Source organism: Pleurodeles waltl, chromosome 7 (genome assembly GCF_031143425.1).
Source record: "Pleurodeles waltl isolate 20211129_DDA chromosome 7, aPleWal1.hap1.20221129, whole genome shotgun sequence".
Taxonomy (NCBI): Eukaryota; Metazoa; Chordata; class Amphibia; order Caudata; family Salamandridae; genus Pleurodeles; species Pleurodeles waltl.
Window position 1 is genome coordinate 1190404261 of NC_090446.1, and position 12402 is coordinate 1190416662.

Below are 12402 nucleotides of genomic sequence, written 5' to 3' on the forward strand. Positions count from 1 at the left end.
TTGGGCCCTGGACTGCTGGAAACCGGTTTATGCAAGGAGGGCACCAAATGTGGCCTTCAAAGCAAACCAGTGGCGTGGGGAGGCTACCCCTCCCAAGCCTTGTAACACCTATATGCCTCCCTCTCCCCCAGGAAATCCTTTTTTCTGCTTTCCCATTCTTGAGCTGGTCAAGCAGCAGGAGGGCAGAAACCTGTCTGAGGGGTGGCAGCAGAGCAAGCTGCCTAGAAAACCCTGTAAGACTGATAGGAGCAATACTGGGGGGTCCTCTAAGGAGCTCCAGAGTGCATGGAATAAAACAAACCAATACTGGCAACAATATTGGGGTATGATTCCGACATGTTTGATACCAAACATGCGCTGGACACAGACACAGACACAGACACCTTTGTCCAGTACATGAGTAACATGGCTTCCACGCACTTACGAAGTCCAGCGCAATGGAACTGGAGTTCTCAGTGGCACCTCTGCTCATGCAGGAGTGCCTTCACATGCAGCGACCTGCACCCTCACATCTGGTCCCAAGAGGGCCTACCACAGGGGTGATTTACAGTGACCTGGTGCAGAGACATGTAGTGAAAAGGGTGCATGCACCTTTTCACGCAGGCTGCAATTACAGGCCTGCAGACACATTTTGCCTGGGCTCCCATAGGTGGCACAATATATGCTGCAGCCCATGGGAACCCCCTGGTGCCCCAATGCCCTAGGTACCTAAGCACCATATAGTAGGGACTTACAAGGGCCATCAGTATGCCAACTGTGGAGTGTACAAAGTCCCAGGCAACCAAATTTAGAGGAAGAAAGCACAATCACTGGGGTCCTGGTTAGCCGGTTCCCAGTGAAAATAGTCTAAGCATACTGATAGCAGGCAAAAAAGTGGGGGTAACCATGTCCAAAAGAGGGTTTTTTCCAACACTCAGCAGCAAGACAAGTGGGGTTGTTGTGACGGATGGGACAGGAGCAGGTAAGCAGGCAGGGTTTTGCACCAAAGTCCAAAGTTCTTGCTTCTTTTGCTCTTTTATCAGACAAATGTGTTCTGGTGTGAGGGGGCTATCTAAATAACCAATTTAGAGGAGTTAAGGGAAGTGTAGAGTAGTAGTCAATGGGCTACTTACCCCTGGGGTATCTACATCCCCTATTTGACCACTTCCTGTGGTAAGTGGACGTAACCCTGTCCCAGATGTGTTACTTCCACCAAAAACAAGATGGTGAAACCCTTCCTCAAGTGTCCATTTCAGGTAGCCCATCATAGGGGTGTGGGCTAGCCAAAAGATGGACACGCCATCTGCATAACCAATTTTCCTACCTGTCCTGTTGCCAAGTGGGCCTCAGGGCAGGAGGTGGCAACTCCCAGGTCTGGGGAAGCCTGGGTCGCATACTAAAGGCGGTAGGGTGTTTGAAGTCTCCGGCCTTGAAATGCAGATTTACTAGCCATTCTCCTGGAGTAGGTGATAACACATTCCTTCGAAGTAGGCATTGTTTCTGAACTCAGAGTGTGGGCTCTCACCTACACGGGGTCCGAAACATGTCTGTGGTGGCAGGCTGGTCGATACCAGTCAGCCAGCACACTAAGGGAATCAGTCTGAATTTATTAAGACGAGGTGTTTGGTACCAAACTCAGTACTGGGGAAGTTGTCATGACGAGTGTCCAGTGCATACCTTAAGATGGCTTCCCTATTAACTTGCAATAACAAGTAATGAAACTGGACATCACATGGACATTTCTGCTCAAGCAGATATGTCCTCACATCAGATATTATGCACCCTGCCTTAGGACTTTAAGGCCTGCTGTAGTGGTGACTTACCTTTATTTAGATGCAGAGAGTGCGGAATAGCACACAAGAGGTGTGCCATGTCGTGTTTTCACCTGGCTTGCACCAGGACATGCAGTCTGCAATCGCAACTGTGTGAAACTTGTTTAGGGGGCCCTGAGGGTGGCACAATACATGCTGCAGCCCTTATGGACCCTCTCCAGTACCCACGCCCCTAGGTCCCAGGGGTGCAATTTACTAAGGGCTTGCAGAGGTGCAGGAGGGTATGTCAATTGTACACAGTTTACCTTGTTTTAGGGAACGAGCACTAGCAATGGGGACTTGTTTGGCAGGGACTGAGTGCACCTCAGTCGAAAAATCTCAGTGAGCAAAAATTGGGGGTGATCATGTCCAAATGGGCACTTCCCTACAATTAGAATACAACTATGACCAGCCTGCGGTTCGGCTCCTACGATTGCTGGACCGGGAACAAGACTGATCCTTGGACTTGGACCAGTCGTAATGAGGAGTATCCCTATGCATGGCAATGTGGAGTTTTGCCCTGTGGTTCCTTATGGCATTGGGTTTCATCGATGCAGTCACTACAGGTCTTGGAGTCGTGACTTGACCCCCGGTACCGTAGAGAGACCTGATGAGGGTCTGTCACACACATCTGCTTGTGACAGTCATTACAGGGTTTAAAACCTGATGTTGTGGAGGTGACATTTCCTTTGCACACTGTAAAATTCATGAGGTATAAGGGTCTCAGAGACCAGAGGCAGCTCTAGACCGGAGTCTGGTGGCACATAAAGAAAAGAAGAACTGATTAGCAGCAGGTGGAAGTGAATCCCAAATAGGCTCTGCATGTCATTTCCAGAGCTGAACGGCATCAGTATGGAGAGGCACGGCACCATCTAACGACATGCAGAGGTACTGCCAATAAGTTTCCGGATCCAGTGGGACACCTGCGAAAATTCAAAAGGTGAGAAACTACTACATGTATTTACTAGGTCTCCAACTGGTTTATAAAAAATAAACACATACCCCTCTACTCATCTGCACAATCATCTTCCACCTACAGTTAGTAGTATAAAGGGTCTGATCATTGGAGAGGTAGCCACTCACTTTGAGGAAGTACCACTTTGTCCTGTACCGCTTTTCAAACAATGGAGTTTAGAACTCTACAGGTGAGCTATATTATAAAAATATTAACACATTTGTCTGCTACACTTCTGGATTATTACTGTAACTTACCTAAGTCGATTTTTCAGAGTGTTGACCTCTCTAGTTAGGACTTCGGTGGCCTCAGTGGAATCATCCAGCTCACGCTGAAGCTTTCGCCGGGAAGCATTTGCACGTGTAGCCTCCTCTTCAGCCTCCTCCAGCTGACGTTTTAACTGTTTCATTCTGGTGTTGGCTTTCTCCATCTAAAAATAATCACTGCATTACACATAACGTAACGCAACACTGAGTAAAAGAGCACCACATCCTGCAAAGCAGTGTTAACAACAAACATATTCACACTAAATGGAGAGAGCTCAGAACAAAACTATCCACTCTCCTGTCCCCGGGTACATTGCTTATCTCACATGGGTGCCTGAAGGCTCATCAATTTCCATGGCTGCTTATCTCCTTAGGAAACCCGATGGACACAATATATGTGCATGATAAAGTAGACAAGGTGGAAGGGGATTCAATAGCCAAAAGATGTGTTGCAATATCTTACTTCATCTTTGTTTCGGAGATCAGAGCTGGTGAACTTAGATGTATATTGGATTACTGCTGTCATTGAGGTGTGTTCTTATGGCACATTCCTACACAGAGACAGGCCATAGATCTAACAGTCATGAAAATAGGCGAACATGTTTAATCTACTCTCATGCGAAAAGGTGAAGAGGGTATTAGTCTGCGGCGCTTGCGCAAGAGTGTCTTCATGTCATCTCTTCCTCCACCTAGTTCATTGTTGTGAATCGTCATTAGCTCTACATTCCAATCTGGAAATTGACGTGCCCTTGGTCTGGCCCAGGGGTCTCACACCCTGTTTGTAGCAAAAGCTAGTTATGTTGATGAAAATCATCCAGTGCTACTAATATTAGAATTTTAATCCTGCACACATCAGACAAGTTTACATGTCTGTTTTAAATATAAACTTCCCAGTTTTTGTAGGCTGGGCTACACAGTGGGGTGCTACTTAAGGGTAGCTAGAGAGCTACTTATGGGTAGCTCAAGAGCTACTCGTTGTAGACTCCTAGTCTGGTCTCTTCAAGACTGCTATCAGTGTATTCAGATGTCAGGTTTCAGATGTTATTATAGGCCTATGCCAATGGACCTACATTCTAGAGAACTTATGAGCAACAGGGTTATACTGCAAGCCCATGCAAATGTTACAATGTGGGGAAAGGGTGAATGCACCCTTATTTTGGAGAAGAGCCCTCACAGCCTTGGAGGTGGTAGTGGATGCACTACAGCACTGCAGCTGACTGAACTGTGTGCTACCTAAGCAATTAGTAATTGTAGGTACTTACACCTTATACCAGGTCCGAGTATCCCCTCTTAGTGAAGTGTTGGCAGTGTCTAGAAACCAGGCTCTCTAGAGGCAGCTGTGGATGCGCAGCCAAGGCTTTTCTAGGAGCTCATGTAATACCACTGTAGTCACACAGCACTTACACACATAAAAGAAAACACTCAGTTGTACAAAAATAAAGGTACTTAAGATTTTTTAAACAAATCATCACAAAATACTATAAGGGCAACCCTCCAATAGGAGGTAAGTAATACACTAAATATATACACTAGCAGTCAGAAATAGGCATAGAAAAGGTTGCAAAACAGTGCAAATAGCAATAACCAATAGTGACCCTAGGGGGAGCACAAAACATATACTAAAAAAATTTAATGTGAATCCAGTACCCACAACACCTAGGTAAGTAAAATGTGTAGAGGGGAGCTGGGAGTACTAGAAAACCACAGAGGTAAGTACCACAGTACCTTAAAGCAACCAGTAAAGCAGGAGTAAATCACTGGATTTTCCCAAACCACCCAAAAAGAGAAAAATAAAAAAAAAGAAGACACCCAGACAAGACTGCAAAAGTCCAAGAGTCATAGTGGAGTCCAGAAGGAGTAGGAGCTACTACCCACCCAGCTGTAGTTGCAGGAGTTGGTCAATGGTGATGAAGCACAGATAAGCACTGCAGCCCTGGAGCCAGATGAAGAGTTCCTGATGGATGCAGATGATGTTGCATCCTGGAAGGAAGTTTACAGACAGGTGTCGGTGCAGGAATTCCACCAACAAGCCTTGGCAAAGGCAAACTCGAGGCTAGTGCAAAAGTGGTGCTGCCAGGGTCCAGGAAGGCCCAGGAGGACTCAACCCAGGAGGGGGAGTCACAGGGGACCCTCAGCGGCGCAGAGACTCCATAGGAGCAGAGGCAGCACCCACAGGATGGGTACACAGAAATCGCAGAAGAAGCCCACGCAGCACTACAAAAGAGGATCCCATGCCGCTGGAGAACTATGCAGGATGCTGGGCTTTTCAGGATGGAGTGCTAGGGTCTAGAGCTACATGTGAAGATCCCTTGGAGGAGATAGAAACAAGCCTTGGCAGCTGCAAGAGACGCTGTGCATGGGGGTACTGTTGTGCATGGGAAGGCAAAGGCTTACCTTCACCAAAGTTGGATAGCTGGCAGAGAGGACCAAGAGGACTACTTCAGACCACCACCTGTGATGCAGGATCCACGCAGTTCAAGATGAGGAGAGATCCACGCAGTCAGTCGTCGCTTGTTGTAGGTGCCTGAGGTTGCAGGGGAGTGACTCCATCCCTGCAAGGGAGATTCCTCCTCCTTCTTCTGCAGGCTGAAGAGTTGCTGTCTTCTGAGGATGCACAGCCAGGGAAATGTGGCAAAGCTGGCAGGAGACGTGGAAACAAAGTTGCAGAACAGTCTTTGTTGTAGCAGCATTGTCGGTTCCTGGGAGGTCCTGTTGCAGTTCCAGTGGCTAGAAGTCGAAGTGGAGATTACAGAGGTGTCCTGCTGGAGTCTTGCAAGCCGAATCTGAGGACCCACCAAAGAGAGACCCCAAAATAACCCTGAAAGGGGGACTGGTCACCTAACTAGGTAAGCACCTATCAGGAGGGGGCTCTGACGTCACCTGCCTGGCCACTAAGATACTCCCAGAGTTCCCTGCCAGCCTTGGAGACAAGATGGCAGAACCCAGGGAGCTTGAGCACCATCCCTAGGGTGGTGATGGACAGGGGAGTACTTGCTGCCCTTTCCATTGTCCAGTTTCGTGCCAGAGTAGGGACTGAGGGGTCCCTGAACCGGTGTGGACTAGTTTATGCACAGAGGGCACCAAATGTGCCCTTCAAAGCAAACCAGTGGCTTGGGGGGCTTTTTTCAACCTATTTCCAAAGGGAGAGGGTGTTACCTCCCTCTCCCAAAGTAAATCCTTTGTTCTGCCTTCCTGGGCTTGGTCAGATCAAGCAGCAGGAGGACAGAAATCTATGTCCAGTACACATGTAAAATGGCGTTCCCGCACTCACAAAGTCCAGGAAAATGGATCTGGAGTTTGTGGGGGCCCCACTGCCCAATGCATTGGGAACCTATGACCCATATACTAGGGACTTACATGGGGGTACCAGCATGCCAAATGTGGGGTGAAAAAGGGTTCCAGCAACCAAGTTTAAAAGGAGAGAGCATAATCACTGGGGTCCTGGTTAGCATGATCCCAGTGAAAATAGCCAAACACACTGAAACAGGCAAAAAGTGGGGGTAACCAAGCTAGAAAGAGGCTACTTTCCTACAGTAAAAATAGAATTTGTGTTGCTCGTGGAGATGGAGGTCAAGCAATATAGCTTTTCATCACCTTCAGCAGAACAGCAACCTGTTAATGCACCTTTCTCTGTCAACAAGAACAAGGGAAGAACTGATGAGGTCTGTGAAAGAATAGGAGACAGCTGAGTGAGAGGTAAAAGCGAGATGAGGAAGTTAAGAGATAATAAAGGCAGAGACTACAGAGAAATGTAAAGCACAGTGAGGCAATGTCCACAGAAGGAGATAGACTAGCCCTCATGAGAGAGAAAAAAGGAAACAGTGGACAATACACACAGACAATGGTAAGAGAGACAGGTGACAGAAAGACAGTAGGTCAGAAAGAGGGCAACCTACAGGAAAAGGAGACAGCTGAGGCAGAAACCAAAAAAGAGAATAGTAAATGACAGACTGGGAGAGGGAGAATGCGAGAGAAAGACTGAGCAGTGGTGCATGTTGATTTTTCAAAGTAGGAGGCAGTTAAATACCCAATCTGAAATCCAGTGTGCAAATAAGTGTAGTGAGTCTGATTTCTTCTAGAAGGGTTAGAAGGAGTAGGTGGTTATGTGACGTGGGCAGGGTTCTCCCACTGAGTACATATTTTGGAAACTGGGGAGTCACATCAACTGGCTATTAGGCACAGAATACGAAAGGGCACCCATTAAATTACTTTCAGGTGTTCCAAGCAACTAAAGCTGCGTACTCCAGAGGGTTTGATACTATTATCATTGTTAAACTGTGGTGTGGCTGTTCCCCATATGTCAATAACTGCCTCCAGTATGCCAGAGCAAGCAAAAGTACTCCCCTTTCACCATTACACCAAGATTTTATTACAATATGCTACTGCCATGTTAGTGATCTAGGTGTCACAAATTACCTTCAATATGTCAGGGCCAGACCTTTGTCATGGTTGCCCATGCTCCATGACATGGTTGTCCTTCCTTATGCCAATGATTATCTGCAATATGCCAGCACCCACATTTTGTCACAGGTGTAACATATCTAAAGACTTACCTCTCGTATGCTAGGGCCTGCACACCTCCAGTATGCTAGTGTTAGCATTTTACCAAGTGTGCCTGGTAACACGACAAAAAAGATGCTAAGCTAACACTAACGAGATCTGAATGGACTGGTGTGAGGAAATGGGGTATTCTATATGATGTGGCAGTGCCACCTCACTGAGCAGCACCGCTTACACAGAGGAACAAGTGTTAAGCATTTAAGCAGCACCAAAACAATTGAAGAAGAAAAAGACAACTCTCAAGAAATCCAACACGAATTTATAAAAATAGGTTGTAATTTTTTTTAAAGAATTAGACACTAGATTAAAAAAATCCACAGAGGGGTTCCAAAGATATACATTTTATAACAATAATAAACCAGTTCAATTTCACTCAATCACGATCAAGCCTTGGCAAAGACAACAAACTGGACACTTAGAAACTGAAAGCAAAGCAAACAAAGAAAACTTAGGTGAGCGTCAATGTGGTCCATAAGAAGTACTTGGGGTGACCAACTTTGATAGGGAGCTAGTCAGGAGGATCAGTGGATCCTCAATAACAGTACCGTCACAGCAGAAGCTGTACTTCAACAGTCCCAGACACTTTAATGTGCTGAAATGGTTTGCTAAAGAGTGACCCTGATGCAAGAGATGAAGGATGCTGAAGATGCTCCAAGGATGTTCTTGAAGTGGCATGGTCAATGGGGGTCTTCCTGCAGGGATCTTTCTGTCCACGAAGATGATGAGGGGGGGTCCTTGTTGCTGGGTCGACAGCCCACAAGGTCCTCTGGTTTTCTCGCAGTCCAGTCACCACTGGGCTACCAGTCCCCAGTGTCGCAGCCACATACCAAGCCTTCCTGGGTCACTAACTCGCATTCTGAGGGTCCAAGCAACTCTGACAGCACTCCCGCAACTCTGTGCATCGGATCTTGGTCATCGCTGCTGCGCGGTGGCATCAGTGGTAGGAGCTTGAAGACTCTGGGCTACTAACTTGAACCAGCAGGCTTTCTCAGCTGGCTCTTGTAGTTTCCTGGTCTTGACTGGGCTCTGGAGACAAGTTTTCCTTGAGCAGGAAATGGCAGTTTGTCGCTCTTTTTGTGAGCCATCAGTTGCTTCAGGTGTAGTCCCAATCAGTGCAGCAGGGCAGTCCTTCTTCCAAGTCGGTCGAGATCTGGGGTCTGGGTGGCCCTATTAGATTCGGAAAATTCCCTCAGGCTGGGTTGTGGTTGGTAGTCAGTGGGCTACCTCTGAAGTGTGGCATCTGACTACCCCAGGATGCACCATTCTGCCCATCCCAGGATGTACCATTCTGCCCACTCCCAAAATGGCAAAGCCCCTTTCTCAGTGTTCCAACCACCCTAGTCAAACCCCCGGTGTGGCTACTTCAGGCTACACACCCTGGGGAAAAGGGTTTAGCTACTAGTTTCCCCTCTCTGCTCCCCGTGCCAGCCTGTTTACCTCATCAATGGGGTAGCCTTCCCCTCTGGTGTAGCACATATGCTCTTCAAAGGCAGCTTCAGCTTTGAAGCCTGTCTGTAGGAGCTAACACATAAGTGCTTTCCTGCAGGAGGAAGTGTCTTTCCTGGCCTGTAATACCTAATTCTCCTTCCTGAGAGTCATTGGCACAGCTCCCTAGGAGGGAAGAAAGCTGTCTCAAGGAGCAGGCTCCATGTGTGCCCGGGAAGGCACAATTTTAAAGGCAACAAAGTGGCAGCTTTGCTAAAGCTGCACACTGTAAACATTATATTAATTTTGACTTGAGCTACAAGTCGGTCTTAATGTAGTTAGCTAGTTGATACCTTGGAGTGCCAATTTTGGTTGCATCGTTCAGGAGTTAGCACAGCTTAGGGGTTAGCGTGTAACCACCAAGTCTTTCCACAGTAAAATGGTTGTTTCTTGTGCTTTGCTGTCAGGACATCCAAAATACATGCCCTACCCGTGCCACATGTTGCACACTTTTAGGTCTCGTTAGGCCTGTCAGAGGTGTGACATATACACACATGTATAGGAGAAGCGGTCATTTTGCCATTGCTTTCAATGGCAAAGTTGGGCTAGCAGTGTAGGACTGCTCTACCAGTCTGCTGTGGCAGACTGGGGGACCTCCAGGGTGGCACAATCAGTGCTGCAAGCCCTGGCGTGCCTCTCTAAATTACAAGATTTGAGTACACCAAATGATATCATTTACTAGGGCCTTACAGGTAGGTTAGCCATTTCCAATTGGATACAGCTAACTTGACATACAATTTAGGGTCAGGGCACCGGCAATGAGGCCTGATTAGCAGGCCACCGTGCACTCTCAGAGTAAATAAACCAGCAGCATCAATCGAAAAACTTGGGGGGTGACCATACAAAAAGGGGCATGGCCTAACAAATGGGAAAGCATCAGTACCGTTGTGCAGCGGAAGGTTGGTCTGCACTGACACTGTTTGGTTATGGAAATGACATTTAGATCTTGTAGGAAACTGGACCCTTGTTTGCAGTACCCCTCACTTTTTCCCTGCTATCTGTTGCTAACTTGACAGTGTGTGCTGGGACCCTGCTAACCAGGCCCCACCACCAGTGTTCTTTCCCTAAAACTGTTCCACAACTGACACACCCCTGGCACACAGGTAAGTCCCTTACAAAAGGTACCAGTGAATTCCTAAACTTGGGATCTTATTAATGGATAGAGGCCCATCACAGAACTGGAAGTATGGGAGTGTTAGTGAGGAATCTGCGACTAGGTAGATTTGTTACCAAAAAAAGCAGTACTGAAGATAAGTAAATTATTCTTCTGAGAGAGACTTCTAGCCACAGATTCCGCACCTTTTGAATAGATACCAAAGCATTGCCCATTTGGAGGTGGGTCTGTGAATAGACTCAAACCAGAAAGTCCTGCAGGACTGAGCAGGCAAAGTGCCACATTTTAACGAAAATCATACTTTGTCAAAGAATGACAATAGTGCTGACAATCGTGCTTTGCCAACGTATCAAGGACACCCAGTGCTTAATTTGTAAATAAAAACATGCCAGTGCCCAAAGCCCTTGTCTTAAACATGAGGCTGCTGCAATGAAATGTGCGAACATGGAATACTGAGTGTAGGAAGCTGGCTCTGTATGTACTATTTCAAAGAAAGAAATAGTGTGCACAGAGTCCAAGGGTTCCCCTCAGAGGTAAGATAGTGGCAAAATTAGATAATTCTAATGCTCTAATTTGTGGAAGTGTGGTCGAGCAGTAGGCTTATCAGAGGGTAGTGTTAAGCATTTGTTGTACACACACAGGCAATAAATGAGGAACACACACTCAAAGACCTAACTCCAGGCCAATAGGTTTTTATACAGAAAAATATATTTTCTTAGTTTATTTTAAGAACCACAGGTTCAAGATTTGAAGTAAATACATAAAATGCAAGGTACTCCACATAGGTAAGTTAGGAACTTTGAATTAGAGCAATATCATATACAGTCTTTGTTAAAATGGCAATAAGCTATTTTAAAAGTGGACACAGTGCAAAAATCAACAATTCCTGGGGGAGGTAAGTAATGGTTAGATTGTGAAGTAAGGAAAACACTTACAAGTCTCAGTTCCTGGGCATAGGCAGCAGAGCTTAATTTGTGCTTGTTGTTTCCGGTGCTGAGCACCGGCACCTATTTTTGAGGGCCGGCGCTTATTCCTCTGTCAAAGAGGAGCCCAAAACACATAGGCGCCTATGAAGAACAGGGGTGCTCCAGTTTCAGTCTGCCAGCAGGTAAGTACCCGAGCCCTCGGGGGGCAGACCAAGGGGTTTCGTAGAGCACGGGGGAGGCAAGTATGCACACAAAACACACCCTCAGTTGCACAGGGGCGGCCGGGTGCAGTGTGCAAAGCAGGCGTCGGGTTTTGTATTGGTTTCAATGGAGGGACCCAGGGGTCACTCTAGCGGTGCAGGCAGGGCACGGGGGTGCTTCTCGGGCCAGCCACCACCTGGGCTAGGCAGAGGGTCGCCTGGGGGTCACTCCTGCGCTGACGTTCAGTTCCTTCTAGTCCTGGGGGCTGCAGGTGCAGTGCTTGGTATGGGGAGCCTCTGGATTCTCTCTGCAGGTGTTGCTGTTGGGGTCCAGGGGGGTCGTCTCGGGCTACACACCGGGGCGTAGTCGCCGGGAGTCCTCCCTGTGGTGTTGCTTCTCGGCGGGAAGAGTGAGGTCCTTAAAGTTGTAGAAAAGTTTCAAGTTTGTTGCAGGTTGTCGAGCAGAGCTGCTGCTCACAGGAGTTTCTGGGTCAGGACAGTCCTCTGAGGCTTCAGAGGTCGCTGGTACCTGTTGGATGCGCCGCTGGTTGCAGGTTTTCGAGACAGAAGACAGGCCGGTAAGGCTGGGGCCAAAGCAGTTGTAGTCTTCCGTTGTCTCTGCAGGCTTGTAGGTCAGCAGTCCTTCTTAGTTCAGGTTGCAGGAATCTTATTTCCTGTGTTCTGGGGTGCCCCTAAATACTAGATTTAGGGTTGTGTTTAGGTCTGGGAGGGCAGTAGCCAATGGCTACTGTCATGGAGGGTGGCTACACCCTCTTTGTGCCTCCTCCCTGTGGGGAGGGGGCACATCCCTAATCCTACTGGGGGAATCCTCCAAAACTAAGATGGAGGATTTCTAAAGGCAGGGGTCACCTCAGCTCAGGGCACCATAGGGGCTGTCCTGACTGGTGGGTGACTCTTCCTTGTTTTTCTCATTATCTCCTCCAGCCTTGCCGCCAAAAGCTTGGGCAGTGGCCGGAGGGGCAGGCATCTCCACTAGCTGGGATGCCTGGGTGTTGTAACAAAGGTGGTGAGCCCTTGAGGTGTCACAGTTCCTGCAGGGGGAGGTGTGAAGCACAGAGTGACAAAGGCACTTTCCCCATGAGGCC

At 47.7% G+C, this 12402-nt stretch overlaps 1 protein-coding gene across 4 annotated transcripts in view; it reads right to left on the bottom strand.

Moving 5' to 3' along the window:
- Positions 1-12402, bottom strand: part of MYH10 (myosin heavy chain 10) — a 955741-nt gene that overhangs the window by 15886 nt on the left and 927453 nt on the right. For all 4 annotated transcript variants that reach the window (XM_069200300.1, XM_069200299.1, XM_069200302.1 and 1 more), the window contains exon 42: positions 3003-3175. In XM_069200300.1, the coding sequence (XP_069056401.1) occupies positions 3003-3175 (173 nt within the window). The remainder of the gene's footprint in view (positions 1-3002; positions 3176-12402) is intronic.